This window comes from Dendrobium catenatum, unplaced genomic scaffold (assembly GCF_001605985.2).
Source record: "Dendrobium catenatum unplaced genomic scaffold, ASM160598v2 fragScaff_scaffold_670, whole genome shotgun sequence".
NCBI lineage: Eukaryota > Viridiplantae > Streptophyta > Magnoliopsida > Asparagales > Orchidaceae > Dendrobium > Dendrobium catenatum.
In genome coordinates, this window is record NW_021319132.1 from 1,160,079 (window position 1) to 1,179,144 (window position 19,066).

Here is a 19,066-nt window from a genome sequence, read left to right on the forward strand (position 1 = left end):
TAAACTTGACATCCCTATCGGAAACGATGGTCTTAGGTAATCCAAGAAGTCTACTAACATCACGCTTTAAACTAGGCCAGTATAATCGGTTTTCTAAGGCAGCAATGGTCTTAGCTTGTTCAAAGTGACCAGCTAACCCTCCAGCATGTAATTCCCAAACAAGAAATTCCCGAAGTGACGTTTTGGGAATACATAGTTTTTGGGATTTAAATAAATATCCATTTTCCAACATGAAATCTCCTATGATCCGTTCATCTCCAGTTGCTAGCGCAGAATACGTTTCTCTAAAATCGGGGCAGTCTGGGTAGTCTTCCTTAAGTCGCTCGAAACCTATTACTTCAGTAATCATCTCCCTAGTAATCATCATTTGACGGCTTAAGGAATCAGCATCCTTATTTTCAGATCCTGCTTTTATGTCTGATGGTATACGTGTATTCTTGCAGGAACTAAACCCACCTCCCATGTCGAGCATTATGTTTCTTTTGTGAATTGATATATCGTAGCGCCTCATGATCAGAGAAGATGACAAATTCTTGGGGAAGTAGGTAGTGTCTCCAATATCTGAGGGACTGAATGATGGTGTAAATTTCTTTATCGTAGGTGGAGTATCGTTGCCTGATGTCATTTAACTTTTCGCTAAAGTAGGCCACCGGGTGTCCTTCTTTGGATAACACTCCTATGCATATGCCAGATGCGTCACAAGTCACTTCAAAAACTTTAGAAAAGTCTGGCAGACGCATGACTGGTGCTTCAACCATCTTCCTTTTTATTTCCTCAAAAGCCTTGGTGGCCAATGTCGTCCAGTTAAATTCCCCTTTCTTCAAACAATCAGTTATTGGACCCACTATGGTGCTAAAATTCCTGATAAATCTCCTATAAAACGTGGTCAGTCCGTGAAAACTTCTAACATCTCTAATGTTCTTAGGTTCAGGCCATTCATTGATTGCTCGCACCTTTTCGGGGTCAGTAGATATGCCTTGAGAAGAAATAATAAATCCAAGGAAGGTTACTTGATTCGTTAGGAATGTGCACTTCTTAGGATTGTCATACATTTGTTCCTTCCTCAAAATTTTACAAACTTGTCTTAGATGATTCAAATGTTGTTCCACCGAATGACTGTAGATTAGGATATCATCAAAATATACTACTACAAAATTTCCAAAGAATGGCCTAAGGATCTGAGTCATTACTCTCATAAAAGTGCTAGGTGCGTTACTCAAACCAAAAGGCATTACTGTCCATTCATACAATCCATCTTTGGTCTTAAAGGCGGTCTTCCATTCGTCTCCTGGGCGTATCTTAATCTGGTAGTAGCCACTCTTGAGATCAATCTTAGAAAAAAGTGTGGCTCCAGTCATCATGTCTAGCATGTCATCTAATCGAGGGATAGGGAAGTGGTACTTGACTGTGATTTTGTTGATAGCACAGCTATCAACACACATTCTCCACGACCCATCCTTTTTAGGGGTAAGAAGGGCGGGGACAGCGCACGGGCTAAGACTTTCCTTAATGAATCCCCGTTGTAACAACTCGTCCACTTGCTTCTTGAGCTCCTCGTGCTCAGTAGGGTTCATTCGGTAGTGGGGTATATTTGGCAAAGAGGCTCCAGGTACTAGGTCAATAGCGTGTTGAATGTCCCTTAAAGGTGGCAGTTGGTGGGGTAGATCTTCAGGGAAGATATCAGAAAAAGTTTCCAAGAGTGGTCTGACTTCCTCAGGGATAGGTTCTTCTTGATCTACCCTCACTTCCCGAGCTACTAACGCGTAAAGAGGGGCTCCTGACTCTAGTTCCATACCTAAGTCTTTAGCAGTTAATAAGTTCAAGCCCTTGTTGGGTTTCAGGGAGTTGGGTTTAACTTCTTCTTTGGTAGACTTAGGTTAAGTGGGTAAGAGTTTAATTTTCTTGCCCTCGTGTTCAAACACACAGGTGTTTGATCGGCCATAAATATGTACATCGTTATCGAACAACCAAGGGCGGCCAATGATGATTTGACCCACATCCATTGTCAAAACATCGCACCAGATTTTCTCTTTATATCCAATGAACTCAATAGGAACAAGACTCCTATCCCTCACCTCCAAGGTGGTAGAGTTGATCCAGGCGACTTTCTAGGGGTTTGGGTGTGGTGTGGTCCTCAATTGAAGTTTCGAAACCATAGCAGAAGATACGGCGTTAATACAACTTCCACTGTCTATTATGACCTTGCAATTCTTATCTCCAATCTTAGTGAAAGTGTAGAAGATCGAGGTGCTGTAAGGTCTTCTCTCAATCCAGCTCTAAACATTGGTAGAAGTTGGGTAGGAGTGGTGGTTTCTTCTCCGTTACAGCGTATCATGAAATCATCAAAGGCTGCGATGTATTCTCTTACGGGTTTGCTTCCTTGGGTCAACCTATTCCAACGATCCAAAGCCTGGGGTAGTAGGAAGGAGGGAGGTACTTCCGTTTCAATTCTTGTTTCATTGTTCCCCAGTCAGCCACGGGGTATTCTCCTCGGGTTTCTCGCATATGTTCTAGGTTAGCCCAATACTGGTTAGCTCTACCAGTTAACTTCATCTCGGCAAATCGGACTTTTCTCTCTTCCGAAATATTATGCCACTTAAAATAGCTGTCCATCCCTTTGAGTCAGTCAAGAAAAACTTGGGGTTCTAACGTACCATCAAACGTCGGGGCATCTATCTTAATACTCTTAAGGAGTTGGGTATTGTTGTCCCTCCAAGGTGCGTCACGTCTTACCTGCTCTTGATGGGGTCGGTGATTGGGTCGGTAGTAGTCTCTAGGAGGTCCGTACTCAGTTCGGTTATCTTCGTCATAAGGAGATTGGGGTCTAGAGGGGGTGTAGATGGCCGGGTGTCCTATCCTTTCGATGTTGTCTAGTCTTTCTCCCGTATGACGCTTAAGCTCCGCTAAACTCATTTGGGTATCCCTTATTTGTTGCGTAACTGTACCCAATTGGCCCACAATCATGTCTAAGGTCACTTGCATATGTGCGGGATCCATGGTTGGGTGTTGGGGATTGCTAGGGGAGGTTACAGACAAGGGGGCAGCACCTAGACACTCTAAAATATTAACTCCTAAGGGCTCCAAAAAGTGCAGGAATTAAGAAGGACAGCAAGCTAAATGATGGACGAAGTTACCTAAGTAATTTGGGTGGATTCTAGAGTGTGGACAGCAGGTGAATACTATCTAGAACCCGCCCAAAAGGCTACTAAAAGGCGCAGAAATTAAGTGGACAGCAACCTGAGTTAGATGTCTAAGTGGCCTAAACTAATATGGAGGTTATGATATTGAAGGCAACACTTAAACAGGGAACAATGCTTATGTAGAACAAAGAAATTACTACAGGAACTACTGGACAGCCAAAGCAAAATAGTAAATAAAACTATCTAGATGATGTTATGCATGCAAACGACTAAAGGCAAGCTAAAGTAGACTCCTAGGTTGCATCTAGCACAAGTAAAGCATGCTAGCCATGCTCTGATACCAAGATGATGTGAATCAAACAGGAGTTGCTTGTGGAAGCTAAAATGAAAGTTAACTAAAGTGTTACCACCACAAATTTATCACCAATAAAATAAGGATTAAATATATTCTAAGTAATCAACTTGCTTAGGCGAAGAGTTGCTTTGAGATAACCAAACAATTCATAAACATTCAAAGATAAAAGAACTACTTAAATGCTCATAACAAAATCCCATGATTAATAATGAGAAAATTCACCTCGAGCACCTTCTCACTCATTCACTCTTTGGCTTTTGGCGGAGAAGAAAGAACCACACGAGGATGGAGAGCACCATTACAGAAAAGGAGACGAAGGACTTCGTTACCGGAGAGGTAGCCGCCGGTGGGGGAGGCGATGGATGATGCCCGGTGATTGTCCAAACGTAGTCTTGAAATCGGCGGTCGATGACGTGCACAAGTGTAGGGAGAATTCGCTCCAAGTATTCGCCAACTGTGTCTTCTTGCTCAAACCCCGTGTCGAAGAACGGAGATCATAGGACGTTGAGACTACCGTCGGCGTTGAACACAAGCCCCCACTCAAATTCGGGATCCGCCATTCAACAATGAAGTGGGGACGGGAAGGAGAAAAGAAAGGAGGAGTTGGGTCGTGAGCTAGGGAGAGACTTGGGGAAAATTTGAATTTGAATTTTAGATTTTCTTGGATTGGAGGGAGATGTTATTTGTCATTAAAGTCTCCCTAAATTATATTAAAGAGGGGCAGCTATTAGGGGGGAAATTAAGAGGTTAATTAGTGGATGCTTAGGTGGCAAGGAGAGAGAGAGAGTAGGCTAGATGGGGTGGCCGGCCAAGCAAGGAGGAGAGAGAGGGAATTTGGGTAATTGGTGGGGCCCAAGGAGTTAATTAAAATTTGATTTTTAACTTTCTGATTTTAATTAATTAGGGAAGTTTTAAATGAGGGAGAGGGAAAATTTGAATTCAAATAGATTAATCCTCACTTAATTTTCTTGCCTAATAAAGATGACAAATTAGGAAGGTAGGCGTCCTTTTTCTCTCAAGCTCTCAAGCAAGAAGAAGATGAAATCTCTGAAATTTTTATTAATCAAACATTAAGCTCATACAATAGGTGGAGACCTCTTTATAAAGGCCTCATCAAAAGAAAATAACATGACTCAAATGCCCACAGGGCTACAACAAAGACTAAACCTTCAGAAGGGCAAAATAGTAAACTAAAGCTTGAAATAAAAGATACATAGAAAATATCATAAGATGACATGGCAACATCAGAAATATAAGCTCCTAATCATAGCCATCGATCTACGATTCCTTCGCCGATAGACCTGCCTAAAATGTCTGTCGATGGCCTCATCACAATGGGGATAAGGCTCCTATATTTTACTTCTAAAGCGGTCAAATTGATCCACGCAACCTTGTAGGGATTCAGGCGGGGAACCATTTTCAGATTAAGTGTGGTAATCATGGTGGAAGAGACAGCATTAATGCAGCTTCCAATGTTTGTTCTTGTTATCAATCTTGGTGAAGGTGTGAAAGATGGAAGTTCTACACCAGTCGTCACTCAGCTTAGGTTGAGATAAGGCACACCTAACAACTTGAAGTTCAACATGATCCATTTTTTGCAGGCAGTGAATCATGGCGGTATCTTCTTCACAAAAGAAATCATCCTTGGCATCAGTATGATGAACTAATTCAGTATCATGCTCATCTTCATCCTCGACAACTTCTTCAATTATGGTGACTTTATAAGGGCTGGAGCATTGCGAGGCAATGTGTCCATATCCATGACACTTAAAACACTTGGTTCCTGGGTTAGTTTTGGGTGCCTCACGCTTAGGAGTTTTACCCTTGTAGTCAGGGCGGTGTTGGAATTGGCCACCAATGGGCCGACCAGTCATAGGGCCGGGAGGTTTGTTTTGAGATTGACTGGGGGCAGTTTTGAAAGGAGGTGGTCGGGTGTCTAGGTTATGAGAATGGGACTGAGTCCTAGACTCTTCAAGATCAAGTACAAGACTACAAGCAGCTTCAAGAATATAAAAGTTCATTACGATAAGGAAAAAGAGGAGAGGGGTTCAAGAGAGGCTATGAGAATTGGAGAATTATAATAACGTTTATGATAAAGTTTGAAGTGAATGGCATTTGATTTGCTGATTGGATGTTGTATGATTGAAAATATGCTGAAATGAAATCAAGTGAAAAGCATGTTTCTTTCCACACAAGCACTCACATAGATGCACACTAACAAACATGGCAATTTGCTATATGCGCTATCGAATTAATACCTATTTTTCTATGTAGTTCATGTTGCAAGAACCTGAAGAGAATGAGAATCCTCATATTACATGCAATCTTTCATGTGACTGCTCTGATTATCTTCTGGGTATGCGTTCTCCACGTCACTGAGCACTATAGATTGTAGTTTAATTCTTTTAGGTACATCATAATTGTTTCTATTTGTATGTTTATGTTTATGATTCCTGTTTTGGCTATTTAGAGGCTGTCTCTGCTGAAACTTTCATGGATTATCCATCAAATAGTGAAGCAACTGTTAGAAATATGGAATACACAAGTCAGGTGCAGTGCATGGACAGAGATGTTGATGAGGTTAAGCCTGACTATATTGCCAGAACATTCGCCATTGCCACATTGGACCACTCAACTGGTGCCCCAGATTCTACAAAATTTCTAAGTCATGATACCTTACACGGTACATTTTTTCAAAATGCCTCTTTAGAGGCCCAAAAATGGCTCAAGCATGAATTATTATTATTTGACCAGCAGAATTTAACTGAATTGGGTAATGTGTGTGACCAAATGGATAGTGCATTTCTCTCAAGCGAAAATGAAGATGATATGATTTTAATTCCTGGAAATGAAATACCTGAGAGAGTTTTTAGTTCTTTTGTAAGCTTGCCACACACTGGTGCTTTGGTGTCCAGTGCAGCAAAGAATGAACTTCCATATAGGGACGGACAAGCTGCTCTTGACTGTCGAGGACAAGAAATTTTAGGAACAACAAATGATTCAATGATGACTACCAAGAGATTAAGGAAGCCTACTCGAAGATACATTGAGGAATCATCAGAAACCAAACCCAGGAGCTCCTACGACAGACTCAAAACATCTCTCATTAGCTCCAAAGAAAAGCTTCTTCATGCAAGAGCGGCAGGGAAGTGTCGCTGGAGTGGTGCAGTGCAACTACTTTATCAAGATTATCCTGGTAGGGTGCATTCTTTGAGAGGTTTCCGTAGAAAAAGAACCAAACAATTGGTGAGTCACATTTTTCTTTAAAAATTTTGCATTTGTCTGATGTGCCTTATTATTCCTTTTTATATTGAGTTGCAAGTTAGGTAGCTTTGTTTGTGTAGGGGGATTTTATAGCATAGTAGTAATTGCTGGTTTTGTCGGGCCCCCTGGTTCTATGTTAAGTGATAATTGTTTGTTGTATGAATGCTGTTATGCGTTGTTAGATGATAAACCAAACTTGGACAAGTCAGCCTTCAGAAATATCCGGATGATTCGATGATTTTTGTTGCATGAGTTCACCTTTTTTTTTTTAGTACTGATGTCTGACAAAACAAAAGTTTTTTGTAATGGGGGAGGTGGGCTTGTGATGACAGGGTTGGGTGTGAGCGAAAGAGGGATGATTGGCACAATTGGGGGGAACCACCCCCTTGGGAAATGAGAAATTTTGTAGGAAGCAAGGTTGACGAAGGTGGGTTGAGGAAGGTGACCTGAGAGTGAGGAAACTGAAGATGTCTATTTTTGAGGGAGAAGATGAGCACGAGTGGATCTACAACGTTGAAAGGTATTTCGTCATCAACGGGTTGACTGAGGAGAGACTGATTGCAACGAGCCTATGTTTGGAAGGAAAGGCTTTGGCTTGGTACCAATGAAAGGACATGCGATGACCAATATGGAGTTGGAAGGAGTTATTATTTGGTAGAACATTTTCGAACTGGTAGGGTAGGAGACTTCTATGAGCAGTTCTTCGTCTTGTCCCCGGCAGGGGATGACTTTGCCTCTAGTAGAGGGGAACTTTATAAAGGATTGAAACCAGAGATTTGTGCGGCAATTAGAGTGATGAGGCCTCATGACTTGGGAGAGGCTATGGAGCTAGCTCAGTTGGTGGAGGATTAGAGGCACCTGGAGAAAGAGATAGAAGGTAGCAGCTGAAGAGGCACATACAAGAGGACTCCCACCTTTTTGGCATACAAGGAACTGACATCGGGTACCCTTCAAGAGACCCCGAAGGAGAAGACTATTAGTGTAAGGCTCAGGGACAACTTCAAGAAGCTCATAGAAACAGGATTATAGGAGAAAAGGGCGAATGTGTTCTATTTCAGATGTGATGAAAGATATACATATTGGGGTACAGGTGTAAGGACCGAACTCTTCAGGTTCTTATCGTTTGTAATGAAGATGGAATGGAGAACGGGGTTGTCTTTCCACCTTGCGGACAAGGTGGATCTTTGGGAGGAGATTATTGTTAGATCGGTACAGCCAGCTCGACGTAACCTGCGGAAGTTTTCTGCCCCCTGTAAGAGTCGATCGGACCGCAAGAGCCAACAGAGCTTTTTGGGATGGATTTTTTAGTGAGATATGAGGAAAATTTGAATGTAGTGACTATTTAGAGATTTCCTTTTGGATTGTATGCATTAAATAGTTGGTTTTCCTAGAGTTAGGGCATCTTGAATTTGGCTGAAATTTGAGATATCTTAGTTTTTTTTGGGCTCTAGCGGCATCTAGAGATTTGGGAGAGATAGATCCTCCTCTCCTCTCGAATAGAGGATCAATTGTATCTTGTTATTGTCCTTCCGCTAGTTTGATTATTCCAATAAAAACTATTGTTTTTCATATTTTTCCTTTGGATTGGTTGATCGTTCTTGTTGTTTTTGTTAAGATTGTTAGGTTTCACTTGAGATCTTAAGTGTTTTCTAGCAGCTTTCATGTAGTGGACATGAACAAAAATAAATGACTTGGCATCGGTACATGTTTATTTATTTATATGTAAAATATCCATTCCAAACTATGAAATGATTGTAGTAAACATATTTTCAAGTACCAAACACGAAGGATACTAAATTTTGGAATTTGTAACAAACTACTAAAAGAGGAAGAATGAGAATGGGATTTCGATTTAGTTTATAGTTGACTTAGTGTGGCATATGCTGTTACCTAATTGGAGCGCCAATTATTCTCCGCGTTGTATCCAGCAAGTGTTACGAAATTGCTATATAATAAAAATGAGAATAAACCAAATGGTGTGCTTGAGAGCCAAGTGTGCTGCTGAGTTCAACACAGTAATCCTTCAGAAGTGTTAGTGCGTCATAGGATCCAATTTTAACAACTTGATTTTGGTCTAACATATCATGAGTTCTGTGCCACATAAAATTATCTTTAAATTTATGTTTCAGACTCAACATAATGTCAAGTGTAGTTCAACATCTTCTCGTAGGATGCTTTGCCATCAGTGTACAGAGACGTATTCTGCCATAACTTCTTGAATGGATTCACTGTTTCAACTTGATTTAGTTCTATTTTAGAATTTTGGATTATTGTGTTGTCTTTACCTATTCCATATTACTTTTGATGTATAGCTATATTGCTGATCATACTTTATATTTAGGAGAATGATGGCAAGGGATATAATTTGACTCCAGAATCTGCAAAAATCTCATGCTTTCAAGACTCTGAACTGCAAGATGATCCATCTGATGAGCACCCTACAAGAGTTCATAAACGAAGGAAGCATCACAGGCAGTGGACACATTCTGAAGTTGCTAAACTTGTTGATGGTGTTTCTCAGTATGGAGTCGGCAGATGGACTGAAATAAAGAGATTGTTTTTCTCAACTTCTTCTTATAGAACTGCTGTGGATCTCAAGGTACGTTATTTATGTGTGTGAATCGATTGTTTCTATGATGATTTTTCGTTCTCTCACCAAGCAACCTATGTGGGTTTTTGCAGGATAAATGGAGAAATCTCTTGAGGGCCAGTCTTGCAGATCCAGCTAACAAGAACCTGGTTAGTTCTCTACTCTCTTTGGTTATATTTCTGGCCTTATGGCTAAGACTGATAATGAAGAGTGGCTTAGATACATACCACTATTTATATATCTATCTCCTAAATTTCTATATCTACTTAATGTAATATCGTATAAAAATATAATTAATATTGTTGCAGGCTAGAATATTCATGGCGGTAAAATACGAAAAACTTCACGTCTTAGCGTTGCACGAGTATCTAGCTCACAAACAGAGAATAGAAACACTAGAATTTTTAAGATGGAAAACCCTAAAAAGAAAATCACGAGGTTACACCAACTTGAAATGAATTCACTAGTGTTTGAATAAATTACAAATGATTGATTCATCCTTGAATTTGAGGACAATCAGATTACAATATTCAACTGTTAGATTGAAATCTAGTGACGAACAAGGATTGAAAGGAAGTCCGACGATGGTCGGTGGCTAGATATAAATTCAGTGTCAATTAGTAGCCAGACAAAAGTCCAACGATAGCTGGTGGTCGGACGGAAGTCCGGCGACAGTTGGTGGCTGGGAAGACATCTGGAAACAGTTAGTGGCTGGAACCGGCAGCGATCGGTGGCCAGGTGGCGGTCGAGGTGGAGTTTGGTGGCAAGAGAACTCAGATTTCTCTTCCATGCCTCTCGTCATTTCCTTGCTTTGGTCTTCTTCAATAAAGAATGAGTGGTCTATTTATAATTTGTTGAGAATGACATAGATAGTAAATAGAAAAAAGATCAGGGGCATGATGAGAGTGTTTTGAATGGACAATTGGTATCGGAACTTTTATTACGTTCGGTGCAAGGACGTAGAGGAACGTCCGGTCGGAGGCAATTTCCCGTCCAAAAACTAGGTATTTGCTCGGTACAACTAGGTATTATTTGATAATAATGAAGAATACCGTTCTATGAAGACCAATACCGAGTTATACCTAGCTGTACCGAGAAATACCGAGTTGTACCGAGTTTTTCTGGGAAAAACTCGGTACAACTTTGGTATAACTCGGTATTTGCTCGGTAAAGCCCGGTATAACTCGGTATTGGGTCTTCAAATGATAGTATTCTTCGTTATTGTTTGGTATTGCTCGGTATTTGCTCGGTACAACTCGTTTTTTGGCGGGAATTTGCCTCCGACCGAACGTTCCTCTACGTCCGGTCGGAGGACGTAATAATTGTTCATTGGTATCGACTCTATTGATCTTGGACTATTTATCAAAAATTTTATTGTCTTAATGATATCAAAATTTGGTGATCTTGGGCTCATTGGATTCGTATTGATGAGTTGCTCGATTTGACTGCAAGCATGTCACGTTTGGAAACCGTTTGGTCATCCAATTTATGATTTGAACCTTCCAAATGTGCTATGGGTCTTCTATTTGGATCCATTTAGTCTCGGATTTGGTCGAATTTGATTTCGTTGGTTTCATCTTTTCGAGATGTTCATTTCGACTATAAGTTGCTGAAATCATACGGTAGCAGATTTAATTCCAGACATTTTTCAACTCAATTTTGTTTCGAGATTCGTGCCCAATTATGATTAATTTTTATGATATAGCAAATAATAATTTATTAAAATGAAATACGATGTTTTCTTGTATAAATAAAGAAGAAATCAGTGGAATATATGCGAATCTCCCTAATAAATGTTGAACTTACATGGTTTTGATTACTTAATGCAAGGTTGAGCCACAGAAGAAACATGCTTCTGCTCCCATGCCCGAATCAATTCTGCAGCGAGTAAGAGAACTTTCTATTATTCACCCTTATCCCAGGAGCCAGAAATCGACAATTACAGATCTGCCCATCCTTCCTCCACCCACTTCATTAACTAATACTGAAGATGCTCTCAATCGAAGCGGCAGAATTCTGCACAGGCTGAGTTTTTCTTAGTCGTCTACCAAATGTAAATACCACATGTGGTTCTTGTGCATATATGCTCGCCTATACAGCACCAAATTTTCTGCAATTTTGCACCAATATGTGCATTTTTTTCTGGCTAAAGCCTTTAGGTTTCTCTGTTTCATTTGAAGCTGATTGATCACTTGGAACCTATTAAATTCGATGGATTGCAGCTGTAATTATGCTACGGCCATTTTTTTCCTGTGGCTATTATTTCAGTTGGACTTTTACTTTCTAATTAATTTTCTCTGCTGGAAATCGGTGCTACCGTACGGGTAAGGAATCGGTTCGTTAAGGTAATGATTAGGATAGACTATTCTGTGCGGAGACCGGACGGCTAGAACTGTCCAGATTTGTTATCTTTTTACTGCACTTTTGCCGAGTAATGAAAATACTTGGCAAAAGGGCAGAAAATATGAAATTATTAATGCAATTTTGTTGAGTATTTGCTGTGTTTTTATATATGGGCAGCAAAAGTGCAGTAAATAGTTAATTAGTAGGATATTTGTTACGCTATAGTTGGATTTTTGCTGCCATTTCATAAAAAAAAGCAACAAATATTTAACAAAAATGCATTCATAATTGCATATTTTTTGCCCTTTTGCTCAGTATTTGCAAAAGGACAATAAATTTGGACGGTTCTCGTCATACGATTTCCTCACAGAATAATTTTTCAAAAATTAGTGTAGGGAAGTTGTGGGTGCTGAAATGTAAAACTTTAGCAAAATACTCATTTGGTCATCAGAAAACGTTTAAAAAAGATGATATTTTAGTATCATTTGGCTGAATGTTAAAAATTAATATGGATTTTCATTTCTAAAATTTTGAACATTGTTAATTAGAGCAATTTATTTTTATGTTCAAAATAAGTAAATATAAATATTTTTTTGTTAAACATTTTTCTTCGAGAAATGAACCTTATGATAAGAAAAATTTATTTTGTGCGGATACCGGATGTCATCCGGAGGCGAATCAAAGCTCATCTCGTAATTCTTTGTTGTGTGTCGCAGTTATGCGTTTGCTATGTACTAGGTAATGTGGTACGTTCTGTTTCGCCTTCGGACGATCTGAGGTCCGCATAGAATAATACATCTATGAAAATTAGAGGCAAAGTACAGAAATGCAACTCAATTGCAGATAGGTAAATTATCGGGTTATGTTGCAAAAAGAGCTATGCACAAAAAAAAAACAAAAGCCAAAACTTTAAATAAGATAAACAATAAGATTTTTAGCAGAGTGGCTTTTTTTATGTAGCTTCTCACAGTCCAGAGGCTATTAAAATTAGCTTCAAATGTTCTTTCTTTTCAATCTTTTTTCTTTTCTCTCTCTCCAAATAAAATTTAAGGAGCAGTAAATTATCAATCAATAGAGTTTTTTATGAGTAGGGTTAGGGTGGGCATTAAGTCAGATAATTGGAGCATATTGGGTCTTAACAAGAAGCAATCTGTCCAATGAAAAAGAATGGAGATGATAGGTAAAAAGAATTCACATTTTAAAGAAGAAAAAAAATAATAAGTCACACTTAAAGAATAAATGGCATGACTTTCAAGCATTTGATTGCATAAATTGCATATATTTAAGGTGGGGATATTACATTTGATCAACAGTTTTTAAACCCTCCAACATAGCCCAATGGCATAATTTTTATGCTAAATGGAATTATGCCAGATAACTTGTTGAATATCCTCAAAATAGTGCAAAATGCATGATTTAAAGGGAGGACATTAAGACCCTTGCCAACAAATATTGGAAGAGTAGCCATTGTGTATAGAGATATCGGCATTAATATTTTTAACATGCATCGAGAAATTATGAGGAATGTTCCAACCTTGTTGAGAAATGTTAAAACTCACAGTGAGGGAGGAGAACTGATCGAGAGAGGCAGAGTTCACAAACTCAAATATGGCATTGCCATTGCACCATATGAGAGAGAGTTTGTTGTTATGTGTGACTTTGAAAGATATGTCAACTTAATTTTAGAAGCAGTTAACATACTAAACTTCTAGTATTTCGAAGATTTAAAAACAGTTGGCTTCCCAGGTTAGTTGTATTTTTGTCTGCACTAGCTTGCAAAAAGACTAACGCCATTCAAGATATGCCATATAAGAGAGCAGCAAAAGCCATGGTAGAGGGACTGTATGGCTGGAATACCAAGCCCCCCAAAAACTCTAGGTTTATGTACTCTTCCATGATATAAGATGTAATTTCTTGGAGTAGATATTTCATGATATATAAGTCTAGGCCACATCTTGTTTATGTATTCACATCAAATTTTTGATATGATTGACCCTCTAATCCACTATGCCAAAGTATTGTAGATTGTAAATCTCAAGAATTATAATCCGCTAGCAAAAGATAGAATTCTAGCATTCCAATCATCAAGTAGACCAAATAATTTGTGCATTAGAGGATGATAATCAGATAGTAGCAAGCTTTTTAGAGAAACTGACAAATCAAGACATGTCATGGTATTGGTGGCCAAATTAATATTTAGAATGCTTCTACAAATATCACAAGTTGTAGTGGTGTTTGTAGAAAAATAATAGAGCACTTTGCACTGTTGGTTTGGAGGCCAGTTGCAAAAGTAATGGTGTTCAAGATATTGTTAAGGGAAATGCATTTTGAGTTTTAACTTTTCCAAACACTAGCAAATCATCAAAATAAAGTCAGTGGGTGAAGTACGACTTGCCTTCTTTATACCCTTAAAAGAAAGATCAATAACATAGGATTAAATACATTAGATAAAGCCATGATGATACAAAGAGGAAAGGGGAAGAGGAGGCAACCCTGACTAAGATCGAATGCGAACCCAAAGAATCCTTCAAGCACACCATTAAAACACACAAATAATGGACATATTCAATGCAACCTTTAATCCATAAAGTAAAGATACTATTGAAGTCTTTTTGCATAAGTTGGCCAAGCAAAAAGTCTCTAGAAATAGTATCACAAGCTTTGTAAATGTCAAATTTTGCATAAACAATTTTTTTCCACAAGATGAATTAAACTACCCCAACAACTCATTATCTAGCAAAATGATATAAGACTGCCCCAACAACTCATCAGTAGATATCCTCTTCTGAATAAATCTAACTTAGCTAAGATGAATGATATGAGGCATGATATAATTCAACCAGTTAATCAGAATTTTAGTAATAATCATATAAAAAACATTGCAAAGAGATATTGGATGAAAATAAGTGATGTAGCATGAGCATATTTATGAATCAATGCAATGGCAGTAGCTTTGACATTCCTTAGCATATGGCTTTTATGAAAGAAATTTTTAACACCCATACAAACTTAATGACCAATTATCTCCCAAATACATTTATAAAACTCAAAGGTATAGCTATCTGGTCTAGGGGTTGAGTAGGAGGAAGTAGAGAAGACAATTTCTTTAATATCTTCATCTGTAATAGGAGCTATAAAGGAGGAAATGAGGTGGTTGGGGATGGCATTTCCCTCCAGAACAGAATGTGTATTATGAAGGGGAGGCTTAACAGTTTTGAAAAGATTTTGAAAGTGTTTTATGATGGCCAAGGATATATCAGAAGGTGTGGAGTAGATCCCTGAAGGAGTGGCTATTTCCTTGAGTTTGTTGCGATTCTATCTTGTTCTAATTTTACCATATAAAAAAAATGAGATCTCTTGTGCATGACTTCATTCTGAAGTGACCAATTTCAAAGTTGGATTAAGGAAATATATAAAATATGATATATTCGATTGCTTGAAGTTGGAAAATATGTTTTGAATAGTAATCTAATTTGATATTGATGATTCAATTAAGAATTATTATTAAATTAAAGTTTTTTAAATTATTTTGTAGTTTTTTTAAATTTAATTAATCTGATTCAACTAAATAACTACAAGTTGAAGCAAAAATTCGTATAAATCATCAAAAATAAAATAATTGGTAGTTTTTTTGGGGGAAGTTGGGCCATTATTCCCAACTTAAAAGAAAACACGTGCTCTAACATACGTTCGAGAGGGAAATTTTTGGAGTAAAATAAGTGAAAAAACAGTAGCAAAAAGCTATCACAAATGTAATCTTATTCCCAAAAAATAATTACTACTAATTCTCATATCTTAGAAAATTACATAATATTTGATTTCTAGTAGGAAACACAAAGCAACAAGTAGGTAAATCATAGCTAGGAATGCTGAGCATGTTGTCTTTAAAGAAAATTAATAAAAGCGCGTGTGAAGATTAAAGTTTCGTTTGGGACATCTTTCTTCTTAAAGTAGCTTTCTAATACAAAAATTAAATTTTTTGAACTAAAAAGTTGTTTTATAAAACAATAAGAATGTCGTCCCAAATGAAGCTAAAGTAGATAATATATAATGCTAGAAATCCTATATTTTAAAGATTGTAGCGAATAAATGACTAGGAAGAGAGAAAAGAGAAGTAGGGGACTTCCTTCAGCAGCACATGCATAATCATAAAATACATGTTTATTATATTAGTTGGGCTATTGCATTAACCTTTATAAATCTATTATAAGAATAACGTGGATTCTAATGAACTAAATGATAAAAAGTGTAATAAGTAAAATATGGTGGGCTGCTAACCTGACCTATCAAGTGATGAGATAACGAGTACATAAAATACTGAAAGGTTTCATCTGTCATGAGAGTTAGCAAGGTTCAACGGCTAGATGAATCTGGAGTGTTTGACAAAATTCCTAGAGAATGTTCTATGGAGGAGTCCAGCTTCATTTATCACTTAGTGGTTATTACCATGATAGAACCACCTCCCAACATATAACTATCTTGAATAAAGTGATATTATATCAAAATCAATGGGTCAGTGAAAGAAGTGATAAGGGTAATTATACCCAAATAGTTTAAATAATTGTAGATAATAGTAACATTAAGCAATATGGATAAAAAAAAATTTGTTTCATCGGTATGAATCTCAAAGCATTATTAATATCAAAACTTTCGAAATTAGATTTAGAATCATATGAATTTCAATTTTAATAAACTTATAGCCAAACCGAAGATCTTGATAGTATGAACCCAATGAAATAAAAGGCGATATGATTCGAGTACTCCTAATTAACTCAAATCAAACCCTTGAAGTATAGTAAAAACCACTAGCATATTAATCAGAGGATAAAACAGTTCTTAAATCTTGCATGCTTTCGTTAATTAGATTAGTTTGATGTGAATAATATAATAAGGCCAAGATCACTTGTTTCCAAGGACATTAAAAGGCTTAAATGTTGAATAAATCTATGATCAATGTATTCAATATGAGTCATCTGATATGGTGTTATGAAATTTTGGTTAAATTTACTAAAATACAAATTCTCACAGTGTTGCAAATAGACCCCCAATCTTAACTTAAAAAGAGGGATAAACTTAATTTTAAAAAGATCTTAGAGATCTAAAGAACTACAAAGCTCTACTTGACGTTCAACACTGACGATCACTATCATCTGACTGTCATTGTCTAACTATTGTCGCATGACTACTATTATTTGATCATCTTCATCTTATTATTATCCTCTTGCTGCTTTCACTTGACCGTCATCATTTAATTTTTATTATCTGATCACCAACATTCAACCATATTCGCATGACCGTCATCATCTAACTATCGTTGATCAATTGATATCATTCATCCACCACCATCCTCTCTCTACTACTCTAACAATCTTTCATAACCTAACCCGATAATACCCATAGACGATCAAGTCCTAGTATGTTGGCTTGCAATAGACCAACTGTTGAACTCATTTATGTATAAGGCCATCATGATCCATTCAGACTCATGCATGTTGATCTCATGGTTGACAATCATACAGTTGTCAATAAATCCAGACTTCAACCCAGACTTTCAACATCCTACCACTTCCATTTATAAGTTGAGAACATGATGCACAAGATTACATGAGACCTCAAATCAAAATTAATGTGGAATATCTCACTCTTCCTTCTCACCATTACAAGATCTAAATGGCCACAACACACCCATTCCCTCAGTCACTCTCAAAAGTGGTGGCATGACCACCTTATCATTCTATTCGACATAAAGCAATGGTCAAATTTCTCATAAATCTAGAATTTTATTCATACATGGTCCGACACATCCAAGCTTTTGGATAAATACAACATGAAAAAAGAAAATGAAATCCAAAATGGTTGTCACATCAAACACGCTCTAGCACATGATCATTCTCCATACTTAGCCCAGTATGTGCATTCGATCAAGGTACTCCACAATGCATTGAACAATCTAGTAAAAACTCTCCTGCTTAGCCCGACTAAGCAAGCCTCACAATTCAGCCTGCATCGAGCACATACAAATCCATATGGCCACCACCTTCTCTTTCATGGAGGTGATCTCCTCCCTCATATCAGTAACAACAATAACCTACCCTTCAATATGATGACCAAGGAACCTCATATTCCATCTTTCCGTGGCCCCATAAAAAAAGGGAAATCAACTTCACCCTTTGTAACTCCAAACCCTCTGGTCAAGCATCCCACCATAGAGATAATAGGAGTTGTCACCTACTTTGTCTTCACAACATGACCAAATGATCACTCATCTTCGACAATAATCAGCTCCCCATCATCAACTTGCCTTTTTTTCAACGGAGAGCTAGTGATCATGTCAATCGAGTACAAGGACATACATCCTCCTCTAAAAATAGGCTTATTCGATACATTCCCCACCATATTTGTAGCTTTCATCCCCGAGATCTCCTGCAATTTCTTGTAAGCGACTCTTCAGGTACCCTTATTTGCAGAAGGATCCATCGCACTGAAACTAAGTAAGGCTTATAGTTGAAAAAAAATTACATGTTTGCATCAAACCCAAAGCTAGTATTTATAAAGAAATTGTTGACCTCTGGATTAAGCTTAAAAAAAAAAAGAGAAAACAAAAAAAAAAAACCTGTGCTGAAATCCCGCCGAGGTTCTGCCAAAAATCCCGCAGAAATCCTGTAGCAGTCTGCGAATAGCGCCGCCCTCGTCAAGTCCTCCGCAATCCCTGCCGAAATCCAGCTCTCGATCGTCGCCCCATTCTAGTCTTTAAATACCGAGCAAACGAAGTCACTCGGCGCTGGCTCTCCCTCTCCCTGTTTCGCTCTTCCTCCACGACCGAGACCCACGACCTCCACTTGAATCCCGATCTCCGACCCGACGCCTCACTGAAGCTGACCGAGCCTCTCGTTTCCTCTGCCCGAATTCCACCTCTGCTCCCTTCAATCCCCAGCCCCGTCGAGCACTTGCCGGCGCCGACGTCCCACGCAAGCAGAGAAAGAGAGAGAGAGAGAGAGAGAGAGAGAGAGTGAGAGAGCGAGAGAGATAGAAGGATCTCTACCTCAACAAGCCGAATCCCACCACCTATATCCCGTCGCCTGTAGGGGCTCAAACCGACATCTCCCTCCCTGTCGGATCGGACCATACGCCATTTTGATCGGAAGAAGCAACAGTGGGAGCACACTGTTGTGAAGGTAGTTTGCTCCCTTTCAAGCGCTTCTTCGGTTTGACCCCGTGAAACCGAAAGGGGAGAGGGAGATGTTTTTTTTTTATATATATATTTATTATAATTATTTTTTAATGTAATTAAGTATAATTAAATTAGGCTTAATTATAATTAATTATGTTAATTATTAATTAATTATAATTAATAATAATTAATTTCGTCCAGTC

General features: G+C 38.2%; 1 protein-coding gene and 1 long non-coding RNA gene across 3 annotated transcripts in view; one reads left to right on the forward strand and one right to left on the reverse strand.

Annotated features, from left to right (window-relative positions):
• The window catches only part of LOC110098841, a 29,204-nt gene extending 17,588 nt beyond the window's left edge, over positions 1 to 11,616 (forward strand). For both annotated transcript variants that reach the window (XM_020825777.2, XM_028695733.1), the window contains 5 exons: positions 5,770 to 5,851; positions 5,966 to 6,741; positions 9,101 to 9,358; positions 9,442 to 9,498; positions 11,180 to 11,616. In XM_020825777.2, the coding sequence (XP_020681436.1) occupies positions 5,770 to 5,851; positions 5,966 to 6,741; positions 9,101 to 9,358; positions 9,442 to 9,498; positions 11,180 to 11,389 (1,383 nt within the window). In that variant the 3' untranslated portion in view covers positions 11,390 to 11,616. The remainder of the gene's footprint in view (positions 1 to 5,769; positions 5,852 to 5,965; positions 6,742 to 9,100; positions 9,359 to 9,441; positions 9,499 to 11,179) is intronic.
• Positions 11,617 to 17,238: 5,622 nt separating this feature from the next.
• Positions 17,239 to 18,902, reverse strand: LOC114579863. The gene is made up of 2 exons (XR_003701090.1): positions 18,306 to 18,902; positions 17,239 to 18,179 (listed from the first exon to the last, which is right to left on the reverse strand). It is a non-coding gene; the product is annotated as an uncharacterized LOC114579863 (long non-coding RNA).
• Between the last annotated feature and the right edge of the window lie 164 nt (positions 18,903 to 19,066).